The 16,235-nt window shown below is 35.2% G+C and overlaps 1 protein-coding gene across 3 annotated transcripts in view; it reads left to right on the forward strand.

Moving 5' to 3' along the window:
* Positions 1 to 16,235, forward strand: part of ArgRS (arginine--tRNA ligase-like protein) — a 62,526-nt gene that overhangs the window by 27,217 nt on the left and 19,074 nt on the right. For all 3 annotated transcript variants that reach the window (XR_011331875.1, XR_011331874.1, XM_069824398.1), the window contains exon 9: positions 15,075 to 15,397. Coding sequence is in view for 1 of the 3 variants with exons in the window: in XM_069824398.1 (XP_069680499.1) it covers positions 15,075 to 15,397 (323 nt within the window). In the remaining 2 variants the exon portion in view is untranslated. The remainder of the gene's footprint in view (positions 1 to 15,074; positions 15,398 to 16,235) is intronic.

The raw sequence follows: 16,235 nt of genomic DNA on the forward strand, positions 1-16,235 counted from the left end.
ATGTCCGTTAATAGACACTGTGGTGTCTCACTGTACCCTCCTGAATGGGAACAGTGAGACATTTGCATTTTTTTGACAAACACTTATTGTATATTATGTTCTTTATATATTAACATTTTTTGTTTGTGTATTATTATACTCCATGTTTTAATGTCTATTTCTATTGCACTTGATTTTAAAAATACTTGAATTATCACTTGCATACATATGTCTTAATATTTTGTGTCTCACTGTACCCACTACTAATTTGCATTGTCTGTGATGAGGCAATAGTAACGATCGTAGTGGTTAGCAACTATCTGTGGATCCATATTCCCTACGTATTGAGCTTCGTGACTGTATATACTATAGGTATCCTACAAACAAAACTCAGCTCAGACTCCTCGCACCGCACATGCTATACCCCTCTTACCTCCCTGCAGTAGGTGGGTTCTTTAATAAGCGGCTACTGGTATAGCTGTAATGGCTATGGTTGCGGACATGTGCACCCAAAGAGCAGCTGTAACAATAACCAATTAAGTGAATATAACATTACAAGATGTCAACGTCATCTCTTTCTAAGTCACAATCGGTATCTATCTTCACTGGAACTGTCCTCATATTTAAATTTTAAATATTTAAATTAAATTAAATTAATATGTAATATAAAACGCTATGTGACTCCCTGACTCTGTAACAATAATACGTCTTCAGTTCAGCACAAGAAGATAATACGTGCGCATGCGTATAATGTCGGGGGTGTGATTGGAGACGGGGAGCATGCTGGGAAAGGGAGCATACATCATCTGCGCGAGACAGTCACGCCCACTGGTTTCTGCGCACTGAGTTTTGTTTGTTGGATGCCTATAGACTGTGATTGAACGCTCTTTCAAATGCATGTTTTAAAATATAAGGGTGCCATTTGAAAACCTAAAATGCAATTAACACTGGTTTTAAACTTCCCCCTCAATATCTAAATTGACTTGTTTTTATATTGAATTAAATTGAAATAAATAGTTATTAGACTGAGAAGTGTTGAAATGATAGTCCTATATCGTCGCTGTGCCTACAAAATGTGCCATGTGTTTTTTAAAAGATTTTGCAGAACAAAGAAGAAAACACTGCCACTTTTAATTTCCTTGATTTTCAAAGCTTTTTTCGGCATAATTTAAACCAATACAAGAAAAATGATGAAATTATACCGAAAGTAACTTTGAAATTCAATGGAATTAAAAGTGGCTGTACTTTTTTCTTTGTCTTGCAAAATCTTTTTAAAAACCCGTGGTGGATTTTGGAGACACAGCGACGATATGTGGAAAACGTTGTTCACTTATTGGAGCTTGATTGCTGGAGTGCTTTCAGTCTCATGCTGGATATTGTCTTCCAATTCCATCTATTTATGGGCTTCTGTTTCATATACTTTGTCTGAAACCACTCCACAAGTACAAGTTTTACAGTGTTAGATCGGGAGATCAAGGGGGCTGGCTACATGTTATCAGTAATCACTCTATCAAGATTATCTGTGCGTTTCGAACTGGCAGCTCAAGGTCAAGCAATGGACTGCATTTACCATGTAAGCTTACCCCAATCCTGGACCATTCTCTCTACTAAAGTGAGCTGGAACAGCCGGAATTACCAGTGCTTCAGTTCACAGTTTTCAGTTCAGTGACTTGTGCGTGGTTTGTACTTTTGTACTTGACCTTGATCTGCCACACAGTATGCCGTTTTCCCAATCTAGGTGGACAAAAATCAAATTTCGATAAAAATCAAATTTTGACTTGTTTAATTAGGCATGGGTGAATATGAATTCATGTTCTTTAACTTTTGGAGAATGTTGTGAGGAATAGCTTTTACTGTTTTATCAGCGGCAAGGTACATTTAGAAGGGTATGACCAATGAGTTCTTCCTAACACTTCTCGCTCCTGTTTAGTCGTAGACAGAGAGGCTTACTATGTGGGTGATAAAGAGCCAGTTAGTGATTCATTGTTTTATGAGACATGGAATCTGTTCAGATAGGAAGGTTCTTACTAATGTAACTTGAGTTTCAAGTTTGTAAAGTATTTTTCTTCATACAGTAGAATTTTAAATATTACAGTTGAAAAATTTATTTTTTTTTTTAAATTCTCCAAATATAATGTGAGTTTTAGTATATCCAGTCATGTCCAGTTACAACAATTTTTTTACCATTTAATACAGCGTCATGTAGAATGTTGAAGCTTATTTTAAAATTTGCGCGTTTTCGCATTTATCAGTAATTAATTTTTTTTTTCGGTGGTGGGGTATACTGTAACGCGGCGGCAACTGTTTCATGTTTGGCTTAACAGCAGAACAGAATCATGGAATGAGGAAGTTTTTAATCACTGTGTGAGTGTTTTAGACCTGCAAAATTATTCACATGACATCAAACAACAGGTTAAAAATACATTGAACACATTTTTATCTAATTTTAATAAACTTGCCGTGGATCAGAATGCAAATCTAGTAGCTGGACAAAGTTAATAACTTTTCTCCTAAGGTATATAATATATTTTTATGAAACTTCGTACAATTAGGCCTACAGGTAGATACAGATGCAATTATTGTTCGTACACAAAAAATATATGCTGCCTGTAACTATTATACAAAGTTTCATAAAATTTTGTTAAGTAGGACAGAAGTTAATTTTATGTAAATGCAACCACTATAAAAAAATAGTTCCTCTCATGGATCAGTAAATATAGTTTGTACACAAAAAAATATATGCTATCTATAATTTCCGTACAATGTTTCATAAAAATCACTTAGATAGGAGAGAAGTTACTAATTTTGTCTAAAACCACCCCCTATAAAGGGGTAGTTCCTCTTACACAAACGTAATCTGAGTTTGTACACAAAAAAATGTGCTACCTGTAAGGTCTGTACGAAGTTTCATAACAATCCGTTAGAATGCAAAGAAGTTATTAATTTTGTCCAGCTAGATTTGCGTTTTTGCACACTTTGTGCCAGTTCGAAATGCACAGATAATAGAGACTGCACTTACTGTGGTTTTGAAATTGAGAGTTTTTTTCAGTTCTGTAAGTACAATAAAATAATATTAATAACAAAATAAGATTGAACAATTTCCATTACCTTGTATATTGAGTGCTTGTTTTCGAAGTATTTAAATTACACTTTTTGTCATCCTTCAGCATGTGATACAGAAGTAGTATACTTGCCATATTGTTTATTGTACTTACTGTAGCAATTCTTGATGTTTCTTCACAAATTCCGACAATATTTGTATAAGTTCAGAATCTATATTATCTTCTCTGTCTTCTATTTTTACTTGCTCTTTGTCATCTGCATCTTCTAAACTCTGTAGCATATCAGATATTTCATCTGTTGTTGAAATTCTCTTAATTTTTTCTTGCTCCTTTTGTTTTTTCCTCTTCAGTGCATCTTCTTTAACATTCAGAATCATAAGTTGAAGGAAACGAAACTGAGATGTTGTTTTCATAATTAAAGACACAAAAAAGTCGCAGTTAACAGTTCCATTTAAGCATATGGTCATCATACTTATTGAAAGTAACAAATGAGCTACCCAGTAGCCGGGTGACTCAGAGACATCAAATGGAAAGCTAGCCTGGTATGGTAGAGACATCGACTCTGTACCATTGGAGGAAGTTAAGAGAGGTTTAGCTGCGTAGGAAAATCCAGTTAAACAAGCAGGTCCCATAAATATCATGGTGATAAATTTACTAGACCTCATAGTTTCCTTAAATATGATTTTATATTCCTCTGGAAAATGTGTGGGCACAATGAAGATGTTGTCCACAGACTTAATAAGTAGCTCAAATTTGTCGATCATGGTAGGAATATATATCATACCGAAGATTGTGTTGTAGTGGGAAGCAATGATGATAATGTTGTCGAAAGGATCTGGGAGATGCCCCCATTCTAGATACATGTGATATAAAACTGCTGTCAGAGTGGTTATTTTGATGCCCAGCATGAAGTAAAAGACTAGTTTATAGATTACTCTTTTCCAGAGAGCAGTATTCTCCTCTGGAGGCCACAAACCGAGCATTCTCTGGATTTTTAGCTGTTCATACATGTAGACCTCAGATGGGACGATGTCCATACTTGTAAAATTGCCTGATTATAAAGAAATTTCGAAATGTGTGATTTGAAAAATAAGGTGGAATACAAGAATGTGTGAATGCTGTAATAGTAGAGAACTTGATCCACAATTTGTTCAGAATATCTGAGAAAAACCTAGTAGTAATGATATTGTGATCGGTAAACAAAAGCACTGCCACGAGTTCACAGAAATATGCGGGACTTTCCGTAAGATTTCTGTATATGAAAAGCTATGTCGTGTGTTATTAATGCAGATATTGATTTGACTTCTTTCGATGATGAGCCATGACATATATGTAGATAACATATTGTTAGTATTACAGTACCTAATGTTATAGTTGCTTGCGTAATTTTCTCCAGTAACTTTTTTTTGTGTCCCATATTCGAGGGTTTCACATATCAGGAAACATTCATACTTTAAAATGCTATCTTTCATGCAGCTAGTGTATACAGGGTGATTCACGAGGATTTACCGTCCTTTACAGAGCTTATTTCCGAAGACATTCTGAGCAAAAAATGTCATATAAACATAGGTCCTATTCTCAATATTTATAGAGTTAAGTTTCGTTACTGGAACGCATGATTCGACAGATAATGGAGAAAAAATGGGAGTATAAGGGTACAGTACATCAGTTATTCATAGACTTCAAAAAGGCATATGACTTGGTTAAGAGGGAAGTATTATATGATATTCTTATTGAATTTGGTATTCCCAAGAAACTAGTTCGATTAATTAAAATGTGTCTCAGTGAAACATACAGCAGAGTCTGTATAGGTCAGTTTCTATCTGATGCTTTTCCAATTCACTGCGGCCTAAAGCAGGGAGATGCACTATCACCTTTACTTTTTAACTTCGCTTTAGAATATGCCATTAGGAAAGTTTAGGATAACAGGCAGGGTTTGGAATTGAATGGGTTACATCAGCTTCTTGTCTATGCGGATGACGTGAATATGTTAGGAGAAAATACACAAATGATTAGGGAAAACACGGAAATTTTACTTGAAGCAAGTAAAGCGATCAGTTTGGAAGTAAATCCCGAAAAGACAAAGTATATGATTATGTCTCGTGACCAGAATATTATACGAAATGGAAATATAAAAATTGGAGATTTATCCTTCGAAGAGGTGGAAAAATTCAGATATCTTGGAGCAACAGTAACAAATATAAATGACACTCGGGAGGAAATTAAACGCAGAATAAATATGGGAAATGCGTGTTATTATTCAGTTGAGAAGCTCTTATCATCCAGTCTGCTGTCCAAAAATCTGAAAGTTAGAATTTATAAAACAGTTATATTATCGGTTCTTCTGTATGGTTGTGAAACTTGGACTCTCACTCTGAGAGAGGAACATAGGTTAAGGGTGTTTCAGAATAAGGTGCTTAGGAAAATATCTGGGGCTAAGCGGGATGAAGTTACAGGAGAATGGAGAAAGTTACACAACGCAGAACTGCACGCATTGTATTCTTCACCTGACATAATTAGGAACATTAAATCCAGACGTTTGAGATGGGCAGGGCATGTAGCATGTATGGGCGAATCCAGAAATGCATATAGAGTGTTAGTTGGGAGACGAGGGAAAAGATCTTTAGGGAGGCTGAGACGTAGATGGGAAGATAACATTAAAATGGATTTGAGGGAGGTGGGATATGATGATAGAGACTGGATTAATCTTGCATAGGATAGGGACCGATGGCGGGCTTATGTGAGGGCGGCAATGAACCTTCGGGTTCCTGAAAAGCCATTTGTAAGTAAGTAAGTAAGTACTGAAACCCATTGCTGTGCATCAGCGTGCAGTCAGAAGCCAGCACGAGCACTAGGGAAATCAAAGATAGCCATATGTAATTACATATAGCGACGAGTGCCGTTCACAAGCATACGGCCAAGTGTACTCAAGCGGACGGCGACATTTTTTAAAATGTGTTGTGAACTCTCCAAGACTATAAATCAGGATGGAACTAAGGAGTTCATAGCACATTTTTAGCGTCATAATACTTGCCAATTAAGGAAATGATAGGAGAAAAGTTTTCTGGGCTATGAGGCCGTGGTCTGTTGGTTGTGTGACCAAACGTTTCGGCCTCATAGCCCGGAAAGCTTTTCTCCTGTTGATGCCGGCTGTGAAAGCCTACACTCTAATATAAGGAAATGATACTTCTGAATGGTTCATTCTCTATTTTTATTATTCTTTTATCTTCAAAGGAAAGAAAAAAGGTATTTTACAAACAACTTTAAGTTACATAATTGATTGAATGGCGATCTTACTCGTGTTAATTATGTAAGCATGTGTGGCTCCATGCTTACATAATTAACACGAGTAAGATCGCCATTCAATCAATTATTTATATTCAAGTGTTAAAAGTAGTGTACGAAAGATTCAACTTTAAATTAGTGTAACTCTGGGAACAACTGGATAATACCCACGGCAGAGCAATGTCGATAGTCGACGTTACTCGCTGGCCACTAGTCACCGGGCCGTACCGAGCCGTGCCAAACAAAACACAATCGAAATGGTGGTAGTAAAATTCGCGACTATATTCTTAAATAATTCACTGCATTAGTCAAGTGCAAGACTTCTGGCTTCTGTTGCATTCAAACAATTATAAAATACGATAATTTGGTCCAGGGAGCATCCGTTTTTGATGCAAAGATAATTTTTTTGGCTTTTTTCTTAAATAAAATTACGAAATGGCGTTCCTGTGCTTAACATTTAATAAAAAACGAAATATAGCAAAACTGTTTTGTCCCGAGACTCTCATCTAAGTCACGTAATAAGTCACGTAATCTACTTCAATATATTTGCGCAAATATACCTTGTAGCTAACAGTGGTGCTATCTCTCAGTAATGTTCAGAACGAAGGAGATAGAGAGAGAAAATAAACAAATTTCTCCCTCCAACGACGCCACACACCAACGTCGTGTTCTCATGTTGGCGAGATTGTGTATTTACTTAAATTTGGTGCTAAACGTAACGGCATGGTTCAAAGATACCGTGGGAATTCTACAGTTTAGCGTAACTCTGAAAATATTGAGAATAGAACTATGTTTATATGACATTTTTGCTCAAAATGTCTTCAGAAATTAGCTCCGTAAAGGACGGTAAATCCTCGTGAATCACCCTGTATAAATATTGAGACAGTCATGACCTGTTATCACTTCAAAATGCTGTGCTCAGGTTTCGTAATTGCGTAAGTTCTCATACTTCTCAATTTAGTTATGGAGAACTCTGTCGTCATGTATTTTATGTTAATACATACCCTATTTCGGTCCACCTGTGTGTATTGCCAGCTTTCTCACTGTGAAAATTCATCTCAATACTACACCAATTAGCCACCTCCTCCATTATGTCCACATTGCTCTGCATCAATTATTCAACTTGTTTGGATTACGTGAATGTGGCGGAATGTAGAAATTATTAATTCATACTATAAACTTCCGAACTTAACGTGAATATTGCATGCTAAATGGTACTTCGTAATAAGTTTCACAAAATGAGTCAATGTCTCAATTAATTATTTCATAATCGAAATTTATTTCTGAGAAATGTAAATTTGTTCCATATAGAAGCACACGAAAATAAATGTAAATGTCAAATGTTGTTTACACATAGTAATTATAACGAAAGAAACTTAATGCAAGGTAGCTGATTTGTTTTGTATGTTTAAATAGTTAATTATAGGGGTGTGATTTTTTAGTATTAACGAAATACGCGAAATGTGCTAAAATAGTAATATGCGTTACAAGAGCGGTATGTTGACGTTTTCATGTTCGAGGAAAAGATTGAAAAAGCGAAACGTAGTTGAGCTTTTTTAATTTCCGAGAACATGAAAACAAACATACCGCTCGTGTATCGTACATTATTTTGTGCGAAGATCGTTTATTGCATACCTGAAAGACAAATTTCTAATTAGTTGCAATGAAATCTCCATGTTGGTTTCTGTTTAATGACGGCAACTTCGGAAAACCAAAATATCTTTTTTCAACATTGTTGCTATAAAATGTTTTCTGTGTTTACTATACTCCAGCAGGCCGTGATATACGTCTTTCTTCCCCCCCCCCCCCAGTCTATAAATGCGAACTTAAAACAAACGGTAAGGTTATGTAATGATTTATTTTTCATTTTAATATTTTAACAATATTATTTATATAACATATTGCAGTAATAACATCGGCATCTGGAATCTTGTTGATTTTTTCACGGCTTCCTTAATGTTACTTGTATCAGGAATGCAATAAGTTTCGTGGAGTAGTAGACTTTACTTAATTTTTGCAAATATTTAAAAACAATAATTAACATTGCAATTTAGCCTAAAGCAGTAAAATGAATGTCCCGCTTAAGCGATAAGAAGAGGGAAATTGTTATGTGTGTTACGTTGGGAATACTGAATGTGGTATTTCACACTTACCGCGTATTGGTTCTGAGCGGAAAGCAAGCAAATACGCACGATCTCGCACAAATGTAATGTTATGCGTGGAAAATGCAAATCTCTTAATGAAAGTCCAAAATTAAGTGAAATATATCTGCGAATTTTCGCGAAATTGATATAAATTCACGAAATTACTTCATAATCACGATATTTTCAACAAAGAAACAGGTTTTATGGAGAATTTGCACGAAAAATGACTCTTTCTTCTGAAATAAACCGTGAAAATGTTATTCGTTATAAAATATACATGAACATTTCTATATATTTGATCATTCAGCATTACTTGCGTATGACATCTGGCAACAATGTACGCATAGTTTCAGGGACTACATCCAGGATACAGCACAAGCAGGCAACAGTTATTTCTCTTTCCCGCAACAACTGTCTTCATGCGATCAAGAAGGCAGTGTTGTCACTCCCTCACAATCGAATGAAATTAAATTTTGAATTTAATTAATGATGCAAACAATTTTCTGTTAGTTTTAAAAGGACTGTTTCAATAGTAATTTAAAAAATATTGTTTTATTATTTTTTAAGTTTCTTCAGGGTGTGAAATATGCGCAAAATTTCCTTTTTTTTTTACGAAATATTTACCGAAATTAAACCATTTAATCACCGAAATCAGGGTCAAATAATCACCATAAAATCACACCCCTAGTTATTTATTATAGACAACAAGTGAGTAAAAGTGTGAAAATATAATATACAAACACAGTTGTTAATAGAACGAATTTCTGCTGATTGTGTCAGAGAGTTAAAATTTTTTTAGATGTGAACTAGACTCGTTCTGTAGACACGTTTTACGATCGCGAGTTGTCGCAAATTTTGCTCGGTTTTTTCCTGTTTTTTTTTTTTGCGAATCTGGCAATTTTTTGCATTAAATACGACTTCTTTTTACGAATATCACTGTATCGTACATTCATTGCTCACGAAATTTCATTATTTTATTTTCGACAATGAAACAGTCAAAATAAGTACGAAGTTAATGAATTTGTCTGTCTTGTTTTATCAATTGAGGCAGTTAGAAGCAAAGGGGTGTAAGTGACATTTCTAAAAAAAAAAAAACTATCCAGGGTAAAGTAAAGCATTTAAAATTGCAGTGGTAAAGGGCTATATCTTTTAACCGTACCACACAGTAATATTTAAAATTAAAACTTCACGGAATTTACGAAAGCTTAGTAACTTTTAATCACATTTTCTCGAAAATAACTTAAGTGCACTTACACCCCTTTGCTTCTGACCGCCTCAATTATCATGTGGAAAGCATGGCTAAATTCAGCTTGTTTTGCTATTAGATCTATGCAAAAGATAGTAAATATCAATACCTTAAAAACAATATACTTTGCATACTTCCACTCGGTAATGAGTTTTGGAATAATATTCTGGGGAAATTCCACAGATAGTAGCAATATATTTCTATTACAAAAAAGAGTAATTAGAATAATAGTAGGTGCCAAATCTAGGGAATCGTGTAGGACTATTTAAAAAAAACTACAAATAATGCCCATGGTTTGTCAGTATATCTTTTCATTAATAATCTTCCTCATATGTAATCGTGAAAACTTTGTAACTAATTCAACAGTTCTTAGCATAAATACACGTCAAAAAAATGACTTTCATACGCCATCAGCAATTCTATCATGCTATCAAAAAGGAGTGCGTTATATGGCAGTAAAAATTTTTAATAGCCTCGCTATCGATATACAAAATGAAACTCAAAACATAAAATTATTTAGGGCCAAATTAAAGAAGTACCTAATTTCTCACGCCTTCTATTCTGTAGGTGAATTCATGACATTCAATAACACTTCATGAAATTGATACTAAAACTTTGTGTTGTATTAGTAGACTATATTGTAAATCTCGTCTGTGTATATTTCATCTAGACTGTGACTATAAATTAAGATTTTATAATAGTACTAGCCATACCCGTGCGCTCCGCTGCACCTGTTAGAAATAAATATAATGTAATTACATAATTAAAATAGGACGTTTGATCCAGGGAACAACTTTTACAACAGAGCAAGATAATCTGCTTCGCTCATTACCCAATTTTTTTGCGTTGCATTTATTGCATATATATTTTATGTATTTTAACACGATTCAATTGAGCATAGTTAAAATTTGATTTATAAAATAATGGATTGCTAAGCTAACGTACTATTACTGCATACTAAATCAATACACTCTCGTTGTTCGTTAATTCTCTGAGATTAAAATGAGTGTACATAAATATTATTTTAAGAAATACAGAAACCGAATGTACAAAATACAGTAGCCTATCAAATTTTCTGTGCATAAGAAGCTATTTTAATCTTATCTGTCCCCGATTTACTCAGACGTTACTGTAATAACATTATAGCATTATGTCCATCTAGAGAAACTACACTTTCCAATGGTGAAATAATAATTAATTATACAAATCGGTTAATTTAGCTTCTGATATTACTTCATACAAACACAGAAACATTCTCTGTAGGCTATGTTTAATAGCTTTCGATTGTTGTTGTCCAAGGCCCCTTATAGACAAAGTCATTTGTTCTTAATTCATTACTCTGTCTTAGATGGCGTTATTTTAATTTTAAAACTCATTTATCTCATTAAACATCAGTCCGATCAAAATTTTGTAAAGAAAAAAATTATCGGAAATAATGTTTAAAGAAACTTTTGTTATGTAACATTTTTCACAAAAATCAATAATAAGCGAGATATTTCGATTTATTAATTCAGGCCCCCTTATAACCTCCCTTTTAAATAAAGTATTTTGAATGCCATATAGCCTAAAATCTAAGTTACAACAAACTTAATTTATATTCCAATTTTCATATAAATCGGTTCAGCCATTATTGGGTGAAAAGGTAACAAACATACAAACAAAAATTTCAAAAATGCGATTTTCGGTTTCAGGGTGGTTAATTATATATGTTAGGACCAATTATTTTTGGAAAATCGAAAATTACCAGAAAAATTTCAGCTACAGATTTATTATTAGTATAGATTAAGTTTTTTTTCCATATTCTAGCTGTAAGCATGTATGAATACCATGGAATGTTAATAAATACAATACAATTTAATGGCTGTTGAGATGTGAAAAATGAAAATCTGTGTGTCGCACATGCGCAGTACTTAGTTTCGTTAGACACTAACACAATTAGAAGATATTCATGTGACACTTTTCTACAGCTAGTGTGTCACCAGTCATATTAATACTGGGGAAGCCTGTAGGGGAATGGATGTTTTTTAATCAGCTTTTTAAAAGTGATTTCCATGCTCAAATTCAAACTTTTTCTTCACGATTGACATATTTAAATAACGCCTTTTTTTAACAAATTATCAGTACAGTAGTTTTAGTACCGACTCTGATGAATTTTATTCACCATTTTATGGTGCCCCTACTTATTAATGCTCATATGAAAAATCATTTCCAAATGACAACAAGTCATGTGTGATTGGTAGAATATCTACTTATAATATTTGTACCACAAATTCACGAAATAATTTACCATCATTGCATTCAAATCATATCATATCGTTAATAAGATCATTTATACAAGCCATTCTTTTTTTTTTATCAACACGGTAATTCTGATACGAATACAACTTGTAAATTGTACACCCCTGTCAATTGATTTATTTAGCATCAGAAAATGATGGGTTCACTTATGCTTAATATCAAATGATAATTTGCAGTCAGAAGTTAACGTAGCACACAACTTGACAAATTAATACTTAAATAGTGAATCCTACATTTGAACCACACCAATTTGGCATGTGTTTGTTAATGATGCAGTTTCTGCAGATTGTTCGGTGACTGTGTTCGTAAATAATGTGGATACTCCACAGATTGTCTTGTATCAGTTTTATCATGTAACCATTGCTTTCATTCATCATCCCTTCGCATTCTTATTTCTTGTATTAATACTAATAGCACAGTCTAGTATATACAGTCACGAAACTGAATATGTAGTAAATATGCATCCATAGATAGTTGCTAACCACTAGGTTCGCTAATATCGCCTCATTACAGACAATGCGAAATAGTACCTGCACAGTCTTTTGTTCCTCGTACCCTCACAACTCAAGCTTCGTGACTGTATATACTAGACTGTGCTAATAATAATAATAATAATAATAATAATAATAATTTTATTAATTTATTTACAAAATGACAATGTATTTCGTATATACAGTTTTCTGTGCCATGTGCCAAGTTTTATGTCTTCTCCACTTGTCCCTATCCATCCAGTCCAATTCTTCCAATCCTCTCTTTTTTCTCCATGGTGGACACCATGCCAACATCTTTCTGGGTAACCTTTTCTCTTGCATTCTTCTTACATGCCCACATCAATTCAGTTACTTATACCTCTCATATTTCTTTAATAATTTTGACAATCTTTATCTGGATATTCTGGTTACTTTCAATTGAAGCGTCGGCTGGAACAACGTTGTAAGTTACAAAATTTTCATTCTGCGTGTTTCCGTGTAATAATGTTGTATGTCATGCTACTTTGCTATACTCCTTGGCTTGCAACTGTCCATCAATGCATTACGTGAAATTTGTCCACTCAAAAGTTTGCTACCCTCATAAGAACAACGTTGTACGCATACACATTTTTGCAGCTCCTGTAAATTTTACCAAATGTAACTTATAACGTTGTTCCAGCCGACACTTCAATTCTTGCACAATTTCTTTGTATGGTTGGAAATCTGACCAGTTTTATCTTCATTTTCTTTGTCGCATCTCAGAGAATTCCAATCTGGATATAAAAAAAATACAGTCAATGTCTTCTTCAGTTTCGAAACCAAATAAACCTTTAAAATTAGCAAAAAAAAAGTCAGGGCTGTTTTCGCTGATACAACTGCAGTGTTTTTGCATAGAATATGTCAGAGGGATTTGCTAAGATAGAATGAGACTACAGTGTTCATTTACAATATTTAATTTTTCGTTGACGAACTTTACATTGACTAAGATAGTCTATGTATGAGAAGTAAGAAATAAAAGGCATACAATTAATATTGAGATTTATGATTTCATACATACTTCTCTAAACTTTAGAAATTGGTATTATTCTAGCAGAACTAGTAATTTTATTCTAAATCGAATGACATCAAAACAGAGGCTGTGCAATGTGTTGTTCCCAAGTTATGGCCATTTACTGGTGTGTGACACTTTTTTCCCTCTACACTGTTGCTACCTCCACCACTCCTGTAGTCACCCTGAGTGGCACAGTTAGTATAGCGCTGGTCTTCTGTGCCCGAGATTGCGGGTTCGATCCCGGCCTAGGTTGATAACATTTAAGTGTGCTTAAATGCGACAGGCTCATATCACTAGATTTAGTGGCATGTAAAAGAACTCCCCTGGGACAAAATTCCGGCACACCGGCAATGCTGATATAACCTTGGCAGTTGCGAGCATCGTTAAATAAACCATAATTTCTAATTTCCACTCCTGTAGCAATGACTCATCACTCAGATCACGCATGTCAGAAACATTCGTACCTATACTCTAGAGTGCAATTTGGTTTATTTGGATATCTCTGTTCTCTCACACTATGGGCATGGATGAATATATAATACAATGCGAAACTTACTGAGTTTCCCATAACACATACTAGAGGTGCTGTTGTAGAAATTGATCTTGCTGCCACCTGTTGGGGGGGGGGGGCGTTATTACATCTAGCAACGCACTACGTAGCGAAAAGAGTAACTAATTACTCCATGCATTTAGCAGCGCACCTGGTGACGAAAATGTTAAACTGTGCAGAAAGTATTCCCTCCCTCCCTCATCGATATTCAAAACTAACCCAATTTAAAATAAAACATTTACATTTTTTTTTCTCACAGCATCTTCTACTGAAAATTCTTACCGGAGCCAACAGGAAGATAAAAGAGACGATTTTACACTACCCAATTAAAATATAACCAGACAGAGACAGAAAATAAAGCAAAAGATTAGATAATTGGGATTGTATTTTTTGGGTATTTATTGTACAGCGCAATGGAAAAGTCTGCAAGAACTACTTAGATAGCTCAATTTATTATATTACTATTACTTTACAATACATTCAACAACACTATTTTTACAACGTCCATAAACATCACTGTTTAACATACACTGCTTATACACACGTAGTATCACTTTATGTTTACTTATTAGCAAGTTTCTGTCTGCCATCTTGTCTCCTCGAACAATATCTTGAATGGATAAATAGAGAACTCTGGGCAATGTACCCAGCACGTAGTTCTAATGTTCACCACCTACGACATTGGGCGCTGATCATCTTATTTCAGCCCCCCACTGCCAGATGGTGCTGACCGCAGTTTCGCATCCTATTATATATTTATCCATGCTGTGAGTTTCTAATCTCTCTAATTTTGTGACACAATGTGAGTGAACTTGGCTCCTTATACACAGTGTAAACAAAGATGTATTCTCCTTCAGAGAAATCATAATTATTGCTTATCTTGATCATATTACGTTCCTGTTCAACAAATAATTTATTTTTGTTATTCTCTTTATTCTTAGAATTTATGTACAGAAAATGCTTGAATTGGTAATTTATTTTATTTGAAGGTTTGAGGCGAGCATTGGAGAAGCTGAACGAGAAGGAGAGAGAGAAGGTGCTGACTCCTGAAGAGCTGAAAGCAGCCCAGGAATCTGTAGCATATGGCTGCATTAAATACGCTGACCTGTCACACAACCGTGTGCATGAGTACGTGTTCTCATTTGACAAGATGCTGGAAGACAAAGGCAACACAGCAGTGTATCTGCTTTATGCCTTCACCCGTATTAGGTCCATCGCTCGGACTGCAGCTGTGACTCCAGAGCAGCTTCGTGAAGCAGCTGCCAAAATGCCGATCTCACTCGATCACGAGAAAGAATGGAAGCTTGGGAAGGTATATGTCACCATGCTGTTTATTATTTTCGTTAGTACTTAGGAAATATCAATACTTATTGTGCTCATAGAGAAAGATGTAACTTCTGACGTTTCTAGTAAAGCACATCGAATGTATAGCTGGCGCCAGCATTTTGGGCATGTGTTCTAGATATATAGAGCCCAGTTTGTGAGCATGTTTTTTTTTTTTTTAGTTGGTTATTTAACGACGCTGTATCAATTACTAGGTTATTTAGCGTCGATGAGATTGGTGATAGCGAGATGATATTTGGCGAGATGAGGCCGAGGATTCGCCTTGGATTGCCTTGCATTCACATTACGATTGGGGAAAACCTCGGAAAAAACCCAACCAGGTAATCAGCCCAAGCGGGGATCGAACCCGCGCCCGAACGCAACTTCAGATCGGCAGGCAAGCGCCTTAACCGACTGAGCCACGCCGGTGGCTGTGAGCATATTGATAGTGAAGCTGAGAATGGTATCACTTCATATACACGTCACATCAGCCATTTGCCAAACACAGTTGTCAGTCATACTGACTGCGGCAAATGTAAACACTCTCACTTAATGTTCCCATTACTTATTTCACACGCCAAAAACGGTGACGCGGACTGTAACTGCCAAATTATGATGTTGCGGCTAAACAGCATTCCTCCTTCTGTCATCCCAATTAGCTGGAGGGCAGGCGAGTGGATTGACAGGCAAATAAATGTTGAAGGAAAGCTAGGGAATATATCTATGTGACTACATAGTGTTCATTTTGTGTTTGGACCAAAATGGCAAGTGACATATTCACTTCCCATTGGCTGAGAGATTTGGGAGTTCAAAAGGTACATTATGCG

Source organism: Periplaneta americana, chromosome 4 (assembly GCF_040183065.1).
Source record: "Periplaneta americana isolate PAMFEO1 chromosome 4, P.americana_PAMFEO1_priV1, whole genome shotgun sequence".
Classification (NCBI taxonomy): domain Eukaryota; kingdom Metazoa; phylum Arthropoda; class Insecta; order Blattodea; family Blattidae; genus Periplaneta; species Periplaneta americana.